This window comes from Cucurbita pepo, chromosome LG03 (genome assembly GCF_002806865.2).
Source record: "Cucurbita pepo subsp. pepo cultivar mu-cu-16 chromosome LG03, ASM280686v2, whole genome shotgun sequence".
NCBI classification, from domain to species: Eukaryota; Viridiplantae; Streptophyta; class Magnoliopsida; order Cucurbitales; family Cucurbitaceae; genus Cucurbita; species Cucurbita pepo.
The window spans coordinates 8,902,371-8,919,122 of NC_036640.1; the positions used below are offsets into that span (position 1 = coordinate 8,902,371).

At 34.6% G+C, this 16,752-nt stretch overlaps 2 protein-coding genes across 3 annotated transcripts; both read left to right on the forward strand.

Annotated features, from left to right (window-relative positions):
• LOC111791398 (dof zinc finger protein DOF1.7-like) lies at positions 1–1,089 on the forward strand. Its single transcript, XM_023672719.1, has one exon. It carries the CDS (start codon positions 347–349, stop codon positions 959–961), a length of 615 nt encoding a protein of 204 aa, XP_023528487.1. The 5' UTR covers positions 1–346; the 3' UTR covers positions 962–1,089.
• Positions 1,090–4,723: 3,634 nt separating this feature from the next.
• LOC111791016 (dentin sialophosphoprotein-like) lies at positions 4,724–16,235 on the forward strand. 2 transcript variants are annotated; one of them, XM_023672187.1, is made up of 12 exons: positions 4,724–5,218; positions 7,248–7,474; positions 10,550–10,617; positions 10,833–10,904; positions 11,103–11,452; positions 11,676–11,744; positions 12,056–12,144; positions 12,809–14,764; positions 14,849–14,926; positions 15,253–15,364; positions 15,653–15,703; positions 15,808–16,235. In XM_023672187.1, the coding sequence occupies exons 1-12, from the start codon at positions 4,853–4,855 to the stop codon at positions 15,856–15,858; spliced, it is 3,489 nt and encodes a 1,162-aa protein (XP_023527955.1). In that variant the 5' UTR covers positions 4,724–4,852; the 3' UTR covers positions 15,859–16,235. The 2 variants fall into 2 exon arrangements, with proteins under 2 accessions (XP_023527955.1, XP_023527956.1); XM_023672188.1 differs by having other exon boundaries at positions 5,136–5,213.
• The last annotated feature ends 517 nt before the right edge of the window (positions 16,236–16,752 follow it).

The following is a 16,752-nucleotide window of genomic DNA, read 5'->3' on the forward strand; positions in this document are numbered from 1 at the left end:
AAAAAAAAAAAAGAACCAGTTCAGATTTTTGTGCTTTTTCTTCTGTAAAACTGCATGTTTTTTTGATTGATTTGCTTTTTAGAAGCCATGAAAGCTACGGCTTGAAGCTTTTATCCAACTTTTGTGGGTTTTTTTTTTGCTCTGTTTTGGTCTCTGTTTTTTCTTACAACTAAAAACACTTTTTGTCTTCAAAATCTCGAAACCCTTTTTTCTGTTCATCATCTTAGATCATCGAAGCTTCTTATTGGTAATCGAATCTGATTTTCTCAGAAGAATTTTCTCGGAAGAATTTTCTCGGGAAAGTTTTGAGTTTCTGCTCTGTTTTTCTTCTCTGGGTATTCGAACAATGCAAGACCTGTCAATGTTTCAGCCGATTAAACCCCAATTTCCCGAACAAGAGCAGCTTAAATGCCCTCGTTGTGATTCTACCAACACCAAATTTTGCTATTACAATAACTACAATCTTTCTCAGCCTCGTCATTTCTGTAAGAATTGCCGTCGGTACTGGACTAAAGGCGGCGCTCTTCGGAACATCCCTGTCGGCGGCGGAACCCGGAAGAACTCCAAGCGTCCGGCGGTAGCTACTGTTAAACGGCCGCCGTCTTCCTCATCTTCGTCTTCTTCGACCTTGACGAATTCGAACCCGATCCGGGGTTACGGCGGCGGGTTGGATATTCCGGGGAGCTTGAGTTCATTACTGGTGTCGAATGGGCAATTTGGGAATCTTTTGGAGGGTGTCGATCCTAATCAATCGGAGATGAAAATGGTGGAATCGGGTGAATTTTCAGAGAATTTGGATTCTGAGGGTGGCCGGAAATCTGCAGCGGAGGAACAGAACACCGGCATGCCGGGAAATTATTTGGGTGTTCTGCAGAACAGCGATTCTAGTTGTTGGACCGGCGGCGGGAGTAATGGGTGGCCTGATCTTGCCATTTTCACACCAGGGTCAAGTTATCAGTAAACAGAGATGAAAACAGAGAAGAAAAATCCGCCATTGTTGATGGAATTAAGCTTCTGTCTGGTGCTGATTATGGAAAATTAGAATCATGTGGTTAGATGAAGAAGAAGGTGTTCTTGTCCTTTTTTTAATTTTGTTACATTTTCTTATTTTTGAATTTTGCTACTTCAAGATATATAATCCTAAATATTTTAATTTTAATGGAATAATCTTTTTAATTAAAAATGATGAAAATATGGTATATATTTTCATTATCCTAAAAATTTATTGTTGGGTCTTGTCTATGCTTTTCGGTAGTTGGTTTAGATTGTAGTTTACCAAAATAGGATTAGTATTTAAAATTTTATGATATTTTTGCTATTAATATAAATTGTGTCGCAAATAAATATAATTTTTTAAATAATTAAAAAAATAATAAATTGGCGATCCGAGGACTTAGATGAGTTGGATTGTGAGTTTTATTCGGATTACTCGAGTCACCAATCTAACTAACCCTGAAATTTCAGATTGGTCAAAAAGATTTTTACAACCTAAGCCCGTGTACATTTCTTCTAATACTTATTTAATTTTTAAATGTTTGGATTATTACTAATTACCATGAATTAGATTAGGTTAATTTTAGTTGAGTTTTGAATTCTTTGTTAATGGTCCCAAAAATAATGTTTTTTAATGAGAAGTTTGGATAAATTGTTGTACCAAATGAGGTGGCAATGGGTGACCAATCAGAGTGGGACAGATAAGGTTGTTTGCTTTTCTTTTTGCTTGCATTATCCATTTTGTCCTTACCATCTTGTTGCATTTAATTTCCATTTTTATTATTTTCCTAGATTTTCAAATTTGCTTAATTTTTTGTTTAATAAATTGTCCATCTTTTTTTTTTATTTATATTTTTTAAAATACCAACCTACGGGTGAGTGGAAAGTAAAAAACGCTCTTAAATGTTTCTAACCCAGCAATTGTACGATTACATTGAACGTTTTAAAATTATATGTAGGTAAATTTTTCGATCGTTCAAAAATGTTTTTGAATGTTTCTAATTGGTTTGAAATTCAATCGGATTGTTTAGAACTTTGATGTGATATTCTTGAGCCAAAAGAGTTGAATCGCAACCCTGTTCATAATTCCCATCTTCGTGATGTGCTTCCTCTTTGTTTCGTGGTCCACAAGAACATCATTTTCAAAATTTTAAATTCTTCTTCGGTTTTCATTCAAAATATCTCGTATTGTCACACGTGTCTTAGTTTTAATACACGGAAGAATCTCTTATAACCTAATTAGAATCTCGATTCTTATTTAAGTTTGTTATTTACTTTTTCCAATATACACATGTTTAAAGATTATGATTCGTTGAACGTTTGTATTTTTTTTTTAAGAACATAATTTTTATAAACATTGAAAATATTCCTCGTTATGCGTATAATTTTGACCGAGACTTGTTTTGAGTTCACTCAGCTATATCAAATTCTCTTAATGCTCGAGTTGGGGTTTTTTGCTACCCGTATTAAATAAAACACATTGAGCTAACTCTTTTTCATGTAAAAACATACTTTATTTAATTTGGAAAAATCATACGAAAAGAAGTAAGATCCAATTCCATATTGTTCAAAAATATATTCTCCAATTTATTTAAGTAACGTTTTAAAATTATTTTTTTTCTTTAACTTATATTAATATAATTAAATATACTAAGTTGAAGTTTGACTTTGGGTTTAGTATTTCAACCTTTGTCCCAAATTTGGCTTACAAGTTGATAAGTTTGAGCTAGAAAGCTACCATTTGTAGGCGTAGACTTTTGTTTTGTGGTGTTTGTGCCTTTTTTATTTTGAATTTTTGGCCCCAATTAATGTCATATTTGACTTTAATTATTTAAATTAAATTTCACGTTTAAAAGATTAAATCTTCTCGAACTCTCTTGTATCATAAATTTATTAATATATTGAATACTAAATTTAATTTTTAAAGATTTTGTTAGAACCCTGGACATGTCAATTTGTAACATGATTATTAAAGTATGAAATAATTAATTATTAAGAATATCGAAATAAAGGAGTAATTTATGTTGTTGACCGACAATAGCAATGTTCATATGACTATATATCACACAATAATAAAATTTTAATTATTTATCATTAATCTTTTTTATATATCGGGAGTGTCTAGACTAGCAGAGTTTAACTATTTGCACGAGACAACCGTCTAATTCATCAAATCTCTTGACAATAACTAATAAATTACTTGCTTGGTGATAGTCGAGAAATACATTTTGATCTCGAAATAAATATTTCACCCACCCATGAAATCATTAAAGAATAAGCATTTTGAATCTAGCTAGATTGAATCCTTTCCCCGAGGTTCTATTTAGTAAGGATCGAAATAATTTTTTTTTTTCTAAATTTGAAACAATATATTTTAATATGTTTTATTTAAATCATATTTAAATATTTTAAATTATCGAACTAATTTAAACATTTAAATTTTAAATACTTTATTATATAATAAATATTTTTTCTTTTATGTACTTAGTATAATAAATATTAATTTCAACCTTTTAAATTAAAATATTTTTTCCTTTTATATTTAATTTATAATATATATCAAATTTGAATTTGATTTATTTTTAATTATTAATTTAGTACTTGTATATATCAAATATTAAATAAATTCATGAAAACAAGACAATATATAAATTTATTTCCATAATTTATAGAGAAATGCTAATATATATATATATATATATATATATATATATATTTTTGGAAAATCAACCATAAATTAAAAAATAAAACTAATTTTTTTTTTTAAATACAAGAACTAAAATTCAACATTTAAAAATACAAAAACTAATGAATTAAAATGTTACTTTAAATAATTTTGAGGGATTTTAAAAATGTAATTTAAGTTAAATTACAAGATTAACCTTCTTTTTTTTTTAATTGTCTAGGAATTTAAAATTTAAAAAATACTTCATAAATTTTCAAAGCTTTTAATCCAAGTGTAATAAATATCTAAAGAAAAAACTAAAATATATATATAAAAAAATGAGGAGTATTAATAAATACAATAAAGGTTGTTCTCCTCTTTTCAAATTTTAAATTACATTATGACCCTCAATTTTCAACATCATCAATGCCTAAATATAGACTACTACTAGCTTTATTTTATAGTTTGTAATGAAAGGAATGTGACATTTTTATAAATAAAACTAAAAAAAATAAAGATTTAATAAAATAAATATTGCTATAACTCGAGCAACCTTGCACACAAGTTCATATTTTAGGACACGATTCATATCACATATATACTCGGCTAATCTTGCACGCTGACACATATCGTTAGGGCACGACCTTAGTAGAATCAGATACATACAAGGAGTGACTCCATATGTGTGCACACATCAGGTAGGACACGATCTTCGTAGAATCTCATGATATACGTGTAATGAGTGACCTTACAATTATTAGGACACAACTCTATTCTAATTATATCATATATATGCAACGAGCGATTGAACAGTCATTAGAATGTAAAGCTACAATAATCACGTCATATACATGTAAAGAGTGACCTTGCCCCGACCTTGCAACCATTAGGGGCAGGATCCTAACATAATACATCATATATCGTGTCTCCATGGGCCGTATTGGCTTCATAGACAGGCCCATGGATCCGAAATACGGGCTAAGAGCTACTGTAATTGCAGAAAAGACCCCAGAATTTGTTGTAATTAAAGAGAAGACCCCAGAATTTGTTGAAATTAAAGAGAAGACCCAAAAAGAATACGCAAATGTGTGCCAAATTGGTCAACAGAGGCACTTGAAAGTGTACCTGCGTTGCTTCTGGGTCCCGGAAGCTGGTTCGACCATCTTCCGTCGTCTTCATCTCTCTTCCATTACAATGTATGGTGGCCCGTCAAAGCTCGGCCGAGCCGGCGCCGGCGCCGGCCGGGGAACGGTCGGAAAGCGGCCACACTCCTCTTTTCCCCTGCCACCTTCTCACCGGCCTTCCGGCCGTGTCTCTCTTGGTGGCAGTGGCGCCGGTTCTGTCACCAATCCTCGGAATCGAACCACCACCGCAACGAAAGCGTTAGCGCCTCAGTCCGTCGAGGAGACTTTCAGTCTTGTTCCTGGAAACAACCCGTTGACTTTTTCCATGACAATTTGGTTGGCTCCGGACTTAATTGATGAGATCAAGCGGGTTGAGGCGCAAGGCGGGACTCCGAGGATTAAGTTTGATGCGAATGGCAAGAATTCTAGTGGTAATGTAAGTTCTTTTTCTTTTTCTTTTATAGTACTTGTTCTTTACTCTAGTCATCCACATCATCCGAAAATGAAGATTTTTATGCTGGAGTATGTTAATTTTGTAATTCTCGAGTGTGGTATTTTTTAGATTATCTGAACTTGTGTTGAGTACTTAAAACTACGCTGTCCGGTATGCGCACAAGTAGAATACTGCAAGGTCTTGTTTGAGTAGCAACATGGATAACTGTGTAAGTAAGTACTTGGTTGAAAAATATCAGTAGGAATACTTCCTCAGATTATATCATCTGTGTTTCTATGTGTTCTTGATGCATATATAGTTTTTAGAAGGGCATACTGGCGTTCGTGTTCCACCTGACAATTGGAGCATGGCTATCAAAACTTTTCCAAGCTGATGATCTACACTTGATAATACTTGCTCCACTTGTAGTCTAAAATTTGAGCTTATTTTTCTCTCTCATTTTGGTAGACATGATAATTTAATGAATAAAGGAAGTGCTACCACCACTGATGAAGCCTTGGTTTTAGTCTTACAATTTGCACAGCATTCTTATAAAGAAAATGCAATTTATGATGGATGTGGGGAGAATTTTATAGGAAGTAGAGTGAGAGAGACAAGTTGAAGGGGGTAACTCTTGTTCTCTGCCTGCTTATTTGGGAGGCCTTATCTTCATAAAATTGCTATCTCAAGGAACTGTTGAAATTCCCTATCAACCAGGAGTTATTTATTTATTTTATTATTTTTTTAAAATATTACTTTAGGTTGATAAATTCTTGGTATAGTTTGAAAAGACTTCCAATAGGTTGGTTAATATCCTTGATATATTTAAGCGTGATACCAATAGGAGGAAGAGTAAATGTCCTATTGTGATTCTTGTGGGAAAACATAGGGAGGGGTGGTCAGTGGTTCTTTCAATCCAGTACCCCAAAATTTGTGGCAACCTGAATACTAAATGTATGAACAAGTTAAAAGTAGTGGGGTTTAGGAAAAAGCTGTTCTCTTCTATATTCTTCCAAAATCTCTCTTTCTTAATTATTAAATACCAAGAAAGAGAGATGTTAATTTTTGCTGATGGTCTGGATGGGATAGCATAGAGAAGGGAAGGCCTTCTGAGGAAGAGGAGGTTCTAAGGATTACAAAAGATCAGCGGAAGAAATAGTTGTTGGGTCCAAATGGCTTTGCCATTTGAATTCTTAAAAAGTTGTTGGAACACCGTCAGAAGTGAACTCATGGTAGCGTTCCAAGATTCTTGTGAGAATCAGGTGTCCATTTATGGTTTCAATTGAATGGCTTGTAGAATCTTGAACACTAGAGTTTTGAGTATTAAGAGAGAAACATCTTTCCAATCATTATGGAAATCTCATATTCCAATCCTTCCTAAATTTGAGAATATGAGGCTGCTTCATCAAGATTTCATTTTGTCACTAGAACAGAATAGATGGGCGTAACCTATTAGGATGGCTAGGGCCTAGGCCAAGGGTTGAAAATGAAATAGAAAAGATGTAAGGCCTTGTTTGGATTGTATATTCTTGGTTTCTTTATTTTATTAAACCCTCTATGATCTACCCCTTTTTCTTGAATATCCCGGTTCTTCTTTTTGTTCCTATGTTTATGTGAAAATGGGAAGAAATAGATCATGCACCTTACTTGCGAAGTGCTAAGCTGTTTTCATTTTGTCAATTAATTTGTACTGTACAAAAATATCTCTTTTTAGAGCACTTACTAGGATTCTCATTTTGCATTTCAGGAAAATGATTTTTTTTTTTTAAAATTCATTATTGGAAATAGTCTACATCTCTATAGGAAACTCTTCAAGGAGGAGGTCTGATCCCATTCAAAAAATGAGGAAATCATTTTAAGGCTTTCCAAGCCTTGTACAGTTAAAGAAAGGAATATATATAAAATTGCAAGTTTCTGTCAGTCGATTGCTACAATCATACATGCACCTTATGATCTATTTTCTACTTCTCTGTTTGAAGCTATTTTATGAGGTCTTTGGCAATTTAAGATTGTTGTCGAACTCAAACAACAGGTGATTGATGTTGGTGGGAAAGAGTTTAGGTTCACATGGTCACGTGAAGTTGGCGATCTGTGTGACATATATGAAGAACGTAAAAGTGGTGAAGATGGAAGTGGTTTGCTTATTGAATCAGGCAATGCTTGGAGAAAAGTAAATGTGCAGCGTATCTTGGACGAATCAACTACAAACCATGTTAAGAAGTTGTCTGAAGAAGCTGACCGTAAAGCTAAGGCCCGTAGGTATGCAATCCTGTATTGAGAGTGTTTATTGCTTCTCCAGCTTTTGGCAATTAGCACATCTGACCTTACTGCATTCTGGCCTTTTCAATTTATAGATTACCTAAAAACTTCATGCATTTTTATAAAACTAAATGGGGTTAGTTTATGTGCTTACCTTCATTCTCACACACTTAATAGTTTTGGCACCATTACATGAACTATAATTTACGACTGCAAAGAAAATCACTAACATATATGCAATTACCTAGTAAGTTTATCAGACTTCTGTTGCATATAATTAGATGAGTTAGGAGGTTCGTGGATGAGATTTTTCAGTGTATCTTGGGAGATACCAAACCTCTCAAAGAGCTTTTATTTATTTTGTCAATTTTGATACAAATCAAATTATATTTTTCAACTTCTTATCAAATTGGTGTCAATTTTAAAATTTACAAAAGGAATACAAGCTTCCAACCTTTTTGAGAGGCCTGGTTCTACCCAAATTCCCCCAAAGATTTCCTCCCCGAACTTCCTAATTCTCTCTATTAATACAATAGCTTAACTCTAAGAAATTACCATATAATTACAAACATGCCACTGCTAATAACATATCCTTATTAACATTCATAACAAAATGATTATTAGATTAATTTTGAAGTTACTTTTTATGATATTAGGTTTAATTGAGACTTCTTTTTTAGAATAAGAAACAAAATTTCAAGAAGGTAAAAGGCAAATAAAATTCAAAGAGTTTGAGAAAAACTCGTCAATTAGCTATCATCATAGAATTAGGAATATTACAAAAAGACTAGAATGAAAGCCCAGTTTCCCTTCTTGGTTTGCAAGGTTTAAGGCTTAGGGCTGTCACTTTTTTTGTCTAATTAATATACCTTTTGTTTCTTATCAAAACAAAGAAAAAAAAAAAAAAAGTCCAAGGCTGGGTGTGGAAAATATTTGCTTTTGGGAAGATACTTGGATGATCAGGATCCTCTGAAGCTTTGATTTCTTGATATTTTTGTTGTCTTGTGCAAAGAGTGCCACGATCTCTGATTGTTGGGTTAATAGTAGTCAAGCTGAGACTTGGGATCTAGAAGAGGTGTTTTTGATAGAGAGCTTCACAACTGGGTTCCCCTTGTAGAGAAGATCAGCTCATTTCATCTTGGGGAGGGAGTGGATCGAATTCTGTAGTCTATGGACGGTTTGAAGAGGTATTCTAGTAAGTTGGCTTTCTAAACCTCTCTGCAAAACCCACCCAGGTTAACATTGGCCTAACTAGTATGATTTGGAAGCACAAATTCCTTGAGGAAGTCGAGATCTTCCAAGGTTTTTGGCCTTCAGGAGCCTTAATGTGGATGATAGACTTCAAAGGAAGTTCAGGAATCGGTCTCTTTCTCATTCAAGTGCAGGCTTTTTTGATGGTGGGGAGGACTTTGAACACCTCTTCATCCATTGTAATTTTTCTTATAAATCATGGAGTTACTTGTTTGGCATTTTGTCATCTCTACTTTCTGCCTAGGAGTGTAGATGATTGGAAGCCCTAAATGCTTGAAATTTTATGGGAAAAGCCAAACTGTTGGGAGTTGTGCTTCTCGGTCTCGTTTGTGGTTACGTCTGGGTATCTTTTGCGATCTTGTCCGAAAGATGGTGTCGTGGTGGATATCTTTACATACAAAATTCTTTCGGCCTCTTGATAATTATTAACGACTGGAAGTCTCTCTGTAGAGTTTGGGAGGGGTTCCCCCTGCCCTCTGCCCTGAGGTTGATCTTGTTCTTTTTTTATATAAAATATATTCTCTCTCTTTTTTTTTCTTTTTTTTTTTTAGGCCCACCCAAGAAGAGGCCACAAAGACCACAGAACCTCAAACTTATCCCCACATGAACCTAATGCCTTCGAAAATCATTTTGTTTCTCTCCAAGAAAATCCTTCTGACTAGAAATGGAGTACTGCAAGATGTAATCCATTTGGTAGGTGTAGCTTCCTCTCTGTATAAATCCATTGGCGTCAACAACTTGAAGACCTTAAACTTTTTAGGGAGTCTAGATTTCCATTCTTTTCGCTCAACTCTTGTGAAATGAAAGTCTCGGTAGCAGCTAGCAGGAAGAGAGAACTAACAGAGGAGGAACTGCAGGACTTGTTCTCAAAATTCTTTAAGGTTTTGAGAAGGTTTGCAGTCAAATGATGCCCACTCTCAATTTCTCTGTCCATAATTTAACTTATGAACCAAATATCCCAACAAAGTGAACCTTCATTCTACACTAGCGATCTTTCCAAACATCTCGGGTCCGTGAAGTTACCTAAAGGTGATGTATTGCTTGAAAATAGGGACTAACGTTGCAATATGGCTCCAAAGTTTTTTTTCCTGAGGAGTAGGGGCAAGAAGTTTTAGTGCATTATCTAAATAATACCTACCTTACTTACTAACAATGAAATTCTTCCAAAGGGAGTACAGTGCTCTAGGAATCTCCACTACATCCCACGAAAAGCCCTGTTTTTCTGTTTTACATCTGCCATGTCAAGCCTCCTCAAGACAAACAAATAAAATCAATGGAGTAATTGGCACACAGAACCTGACATGAGTACGGACAATATAAATGAATTTATAATCATACACATGATTTTTTTTTAAAAATTTTGTTCAGAATGGAACTGCTTCATGCTTTTGTTTCTGATATAACATAGCTACAGATGACTTTCATGCTATTTTTCTAAACTAAATTTGGACATGAAACTATAGCGTAATCTTTTGTTTGGCATACTGGAATGCTCTTGAATTAAAATTTTATTTGGCCTGTGGATGTTTCACCGTTCTTCTAAGCCATGATTTAGTTATATTTGATAGTTTAATGATAATATTAGGATCAGCTTCTTTTATAATATTCGTCCTCCCACTCAAACAAAAATACAGAAAGAAAAAAAAAAGGCTTTTGATGATTGAGATGTAGCACTGAAAGTTTGTGAAACCTTTAACTTTTGTGTAAACGACTTCTAAACTGTAGAGAGGTTCTGTTTGTTGTTATAGAGCTATCCGTGATGATGTTTAGTATTATCTTCAGCTCTTACACATTCATGCACATATCTTGTGTTTCTGGCTGCAGATCTATTGTCTTAGAACCTGGGAATCCATCTATGAAGAATCAAATAAAGCAATTGGCTGCTGCCGAAGGTATGCATTTTTTGAAGATTTGTTTAGTGGGTAAATTCTATTATTTTATTCTTGACATGAACAGGAGGTTAATTCATTCTTATACCTGGTAAAGTGGTCTTGTCAACCTGCCTTAATATTATTTATTTATTTATTTTGTTATCTAATTGAATTCTGCAAAAACTGAACCTTCTATGTTGAGGTCAAATCTCTACTAACACCTTGCTTGCTTGCAGCTAATCCATGGAGGCATTATAAGAATAAGAAAGAGCCTCCCTTTAAAAAGCAGAAAAATGAACTGTCTCAAGGTGACTGTCTGTGTACACATGAAGTTTTTTCTTCATTTTCTTTTTGCTTGTCTAGATGCTTTATTCTTCCTCTTTTGACATAAGTTTTTTCTCCCTTTTCAAGTGCTTTCTTTCTCTTTGACATATACCATGTCTCCTGATGGACATTAATGTCAATCAACCCTAGTAGTGCAGTACTAACGTAAGATGTCATTGCAGTCGGGCCTACAAAATCTACATATAAACCTGGCATGTCATCGATACCTGCTTCGAAGGATAGGCTATCACATTCACCTATTCCATCTCCGCCTGAGCAAACTGGTGCTCCAGTATCTCAATTTGGATCTGCAATTACCACTAAGACTCGTATTATTGCAGAAGATATTAGACCTCGACTACCTGCCAAGATTAATGCTGCTGCTGGCAGCGAGAAGGAAATCCCGACCAGAGCTGCAAAAAGAGTACATGAAACATCAGGACAGGAAGGGAATAGTGGAATTAGACCAACAGACTTGCAAGGAATGTTGTATACTTTACTCTTGGAGAATCCCAAGGGGATGAGTTTGAAGGTACACAAAAATAAATAGGTGACTACCATAGGTAGGAACTTAGGATGTTATTTTTCATCTACCTTAATTGAAGTATTGATTCCTAATAGGAAAATAGTGTTGGATGTTTCCTGTTCATGGTTTGTTTGTTCCCTAAAACAAGTTTATCCGTTATATTCTAAACGTAAGGATTTTACTGTTTTCTACTTCTCTCTCAAATGGTAATTCTTGTCACCCCTCGTAGGCCTTGGAGAGAGCTGTTGGCGATAAAATCCCAAATGCTGTAAAAAAGATCGAGCCAATCATCAAAAGAGTAAGTGATGTAGATGTTGAATTAATAGAAATAATGCATAATCTACTAGATTAATGTTTATTCAGTTATTTCAATATTTCTCTCAACAGTCCTGCATATGCTGTCTTGAATAGTACTTCAATTAAAAGGATTCAACAACTGAACTATCAATTTAAACGGGAAAAAATGAATTAACCTTTTCCTTTTGAACTTATAATAGATTGATTGTGCTTCTGAAATCTTCCGATATTCTAGTAGTTGTTCTGAATTCTGATTTGTTCATACATACTGAAGTAATTGTTCTTATATTCTTGTTTAATCTTGACTGTTAGATTGCAACCTACGAAGCTCCGGGGAAATATTGTTTGAAATCAGGAGTTGAGTTGGAAGGCTCCAAAAGACTTTCATCCGAAGGTGAAAGGTACTTCAACATTTGAGGGTGATTTTATCTGGTTGACTTGAACAGTTATTTGCAAAATCTTATGTCGGGTTATTCGTTCTTGTTACCATTTTGCAAAATCTTATGTCGGGTCATCTTTTGAGAATATTACATTACATGTTGAATTCAAACCACAATTTTTATAGAGGGAGTAGAAATGTTTCACAACAACCTCAAATGCCTCATTTTTTAGAATATTACATGACATGCTGAATTCAAATTTGTCACCTCTCAGAGGAAGTAGAAATGCCTCAACTATTTCATCACTATAGTTTAGTTTTTTTAATTATCAATTAACTAAGCTCTATGAGGAAAGAAAGCGTTAGCAAATTGTTAGGTAGAATGCTTTACTGCAAGGTTTTATAATAATATTCAATGGTTAAGACATCCTTATCTCCTCTAAGAGATTGTAGGTTCAAATCTCTACGTGTTGGAATATTCTCTATACGAAAAAGAAAAGGAAAACAAAATAACTTCATGAAAAGAGTAATTACATTGGAGATTGGATAGCAGATCAAACCATAAGAAAGCTCCACCCAGTAATTTACTAGCCAGTGTTTTTGATATACATGGATTCCTGTTTTTGATATACATGGATTGCTCGATGTTCATCTAGGAGTCTAATTCTCGTCTTGTACTTTCACAGCTCTCCTTTGGTCAGCCATCATCAAACCCCTGTACACGAAAACCTCCATGATCAAATGACTGCTCCAGAACCGCAGTTAGGAGCAAGATGTGGCATTGAATTGGAGGAAAAGGTAGAAACCTCTCAAGCTAACAAAGAATCAAATTTCTTGGAGAAAAATGGCATCCAACAGCATTCACCCCATGTTTTTGCTGAGAAAAAACTCCCTGAAAATAGTGAAGGCCAGGCAGCTAGTTCTTCTGACAATGAAAGTGACAGTGATTCTGAAAGTTATAGCAGTGATAGTGAAACTGATAGCGGGAATCATAGTAGGAGTAGAAGCCGAAGCCCCATGGGTAGTGTGAGTAGCAGTGATAGTGAAAGTGACGCACCTTCCAATAGCAAGGAAGGTTCTGATGAGGACGTGGATATCATGACCAGTGATGATGACAAAGAATCCAAGTATAAATTGCAAGCTTCCGTACAGGGTTTCTCTACATCTCCTGGTGGGGCTGTGCAGAATATGGATGATGATGAAAAGGAAAATGGACAAGAATCTGATGCAACAATTGACATTGAGAACGATTCTACTGATGATGAGCCAGAAGCTAAAATTGATGATCGCAGATTACTTCCTATTGAAGGTGGAAGACCTGTGGAAGGGTCAAGATCCTTTTCACCATACACTGATGAATTCCAAGAGCGCCAAGATTTTATTGGGAGTTTGTTTGAGGATAGGGAAAATACTGTTGTGGACAGTGCCAGGCACGAACAATCTGACAGCACAGATAGGATATCTAAAGGCAAGTTTAAAAGGAATTCTGATTTGGAGTGCTTTAAAGGAAATTCTGATTTTAGGCCAAAAAAAGGAAACAAAGAAACATTTTCAGAAAAAAATCGATCAGATGTTTCACAAGCAGGTTGGAGGCCCCATGATCAAAATGGAGTGAGGGCTGTAGATACAGCAGTCAGACCTGACAAGCATGGTGATATTGGACGTGGCACTAAGCACACCGAAAGGGGTGGTCATGCTGATAAAAACTTTCATGTGTTTGAAGATACATTTTATGGAAATGCTGAAAATGAAGGGACAAAGGAGAAAAAGAATTCTAGATCAGGTGGTCCAGGGGACAAACAGATGCAACCCTTTGACTCCCATCACAGTAAACCTGGTGAAATAGTTGGAAAGCTCAAAAATGGCAAAATATTTTCAAGCTCGCAGATGGGGTATCCACCAAGGGATAATAATAATAATAGAATTAGTGCAGACAGGTCTCCTGTTAATGGAAAAGGTCGAATTCTCCGAAGAGAGCTTTCAGACCTGGAGTTGGGTGAACTTCGTGAGCCCGTCGCTGAGGAAAAACCAGGTAGAAATAAATTTGAAAGAATCAATTCGTTGAAACAGTTGGGGAATAAAGAAAACACTACATATGTCTGGAGTTCAGATTTAAATAAAGAAGAATCTAATTTGAAGGCTAGTTTAGAATATGGAAAGCAGTCCTCACCCCATGTAAGTACCAAGTTTCCCAGTAATCCGGAAGTCCCAAATAAACAGAAAAATTCAGAACATATAGTTGAAGATTCGACGAGGCTTAACCACCGGTTTCTGCATTCTCATCCACAATATGATTCAAGGGTCGATCGTGTTGAAGTTGATAAGTCAGTTGACGCAAATGTAAAACCTAATCAAGGGATTGGTCCAGAAGGCTGTGGGGAAAGCAACAGAAAAACATCTGTTGGCATTTCCCAGCTGCATGATATGAAAAGAGAACAGCTTCCCTCAAAAAAAGGAGGTAAAAGACTAGCACCTTATCCATTAGCTGAAGTTACCGATGAACTAAAGAACCCAGCATCAGCTGAGCGTGAATATAGTGATCCGAAGAGGAGAGATTCTTCTTCAGACGAAAACAGTTGTTCATATTCCAAGTATGAAAAGGATGAGCCAGAGTTGAAGGGAGCCATCAAGGATTTCTCTCAGTAAGTTTCATCTATAACTCATTCATTTTCTTTTACTTTGCCATTAATGTTTGATAACTGATGAAAAAATATACTTCTTATTAGGTACAAGGATTATGTACAGGAGTATCATGATAAATATGAATCATACCTATCCTTGAACAAAATCCTAGAAAGCTACGGGTAATACAACTTCTTTTCATTCATATCCGATTCTTACCCATTACTACACGTGTCGCAGTCTGCCTGCTTTAATGTAACGACCCAAGTCCACCGTTAGCAGATATTGTTCTCTTTGGGATTTCCCTTTTGGGCTTCCCCTCAAAGTTTTTAAAACACTGTCTGCTAGGGAGAGGTTTCCACACCCTTATAAAGAATGCTTCGTTATCCTCCCCGAGATGTGGGATCTCACACTTAATGTCCGGTTATTATGTTTCAAAAGTGTTCTGGTATGCTGTTACTGTAAATAAAAAATCATTATGTTTCTAAACATCGGTGGACATATGTAGGGCTGAGTTCTGCAAACTCGGAAAGGAGCTCGATTCTGCTAGAGGACAAGATTCGGAGAAATACTTTAACGTCTTAGGACAGCTGAAAGAAACCTATCGGCTGTGTTCAACGGTATGGCTGCCTATCCTAGTATCTTTTGTGTAAGTTTTTTAAGTTGATAGGATTAGAAGTTTTTCACGTTCACATGTATACTTCTCCATCTTTGGGGCTTTGCAGCTTAATTCAACATTAGTAATTATTCTTGCACAAAATCTCAAGGCTCACGTGGGTTGTACTTCATGTAGGCATGGATATTTTTGTTTGCCTTCATCTGAATGCACATCAAAAAAAAAAATTTCCTCGTTATTTATATTCTTTCTTATATAATAAAGTTGACTCAAATTATGAGGTAATTTGCAGAGGCACAAGAGGTTGAAAAAGATATTCATTGTTCTCCATGAAGAGCTGAAGGTGATTAACATCAACTTACTAATCCACTTTACCATCTTACTTTTTGTAGTTCTAATTTTAATCTCTAGTTCGTTAGTTTCTTAATATGCATTATATTGTTGCAGCATCTGAAGGAAAGGCTTACAGATTTTGCACAAACTTACGCAAAAGATTAAGACTGGACGTGCCTCTATTCGAGCAATCGAACGTCAACTCAGGGTACGTCATTAAATGGGAACTGTATCAATGAATCCTGTGTATAAAAAGTCAGTAAATTTGTTACTTGCTACCTACTCCCCAACCCCAATATAGGAACATGTAAATTTTTTTGCTCTCCTCTCTCCTGAAATGCATTTTATTTTGTTTAGCTAAGTAGAGAGGTTGGACTTTTGTTTTTAGTATAGCTTGGCCTCTTCCTGTTAGTCTTGCGAGGCTTCTTCTGGGTTTGGATATAATGTATTTTATAGGTTGTACAAATTTTGAATGTGTAAAAGTGTTCCAATAGCTGTGAACATTAGAGAATGTATTTTATGCTAATGTTTGGGTTTGGATATAATGGTCTTGAACATTAGAGAGGATTATGGCTATAACTTAAAACGAATTAAAAAATTAATTACTAATTATTTTCAATTAAAGGAATTTAAATATTATGTAGACTTATTAAATTTTAACTAATACATTTATATTTTATATTATCTTGACAATTTAATAAAACTTTTTTTTTTTTTTTCAATTCTCAATATTACTTTTAATTAATGTTGAATGCAAAAGTATTTATTTATTTTTATTTGAATTGACTAATTTATTAATTTAACTATATAATAAATAATACTACATTTAACTTATGATTACAACAAAATTATTTAACTATAATTTTTATTAACAAAAATTGTATAGACATACAATTATATTAAAATTATTAAATAACTATTAGTACTATTTTAATATTCTATATGAATGGTTTGCATTTATTAATTATCCTGCCATGTCTAAATGCATCCATTAATTATCACATAAATCTAAATCATAGACATAAATCTCATATACTNAACTTCCAGTACTTTCCCACG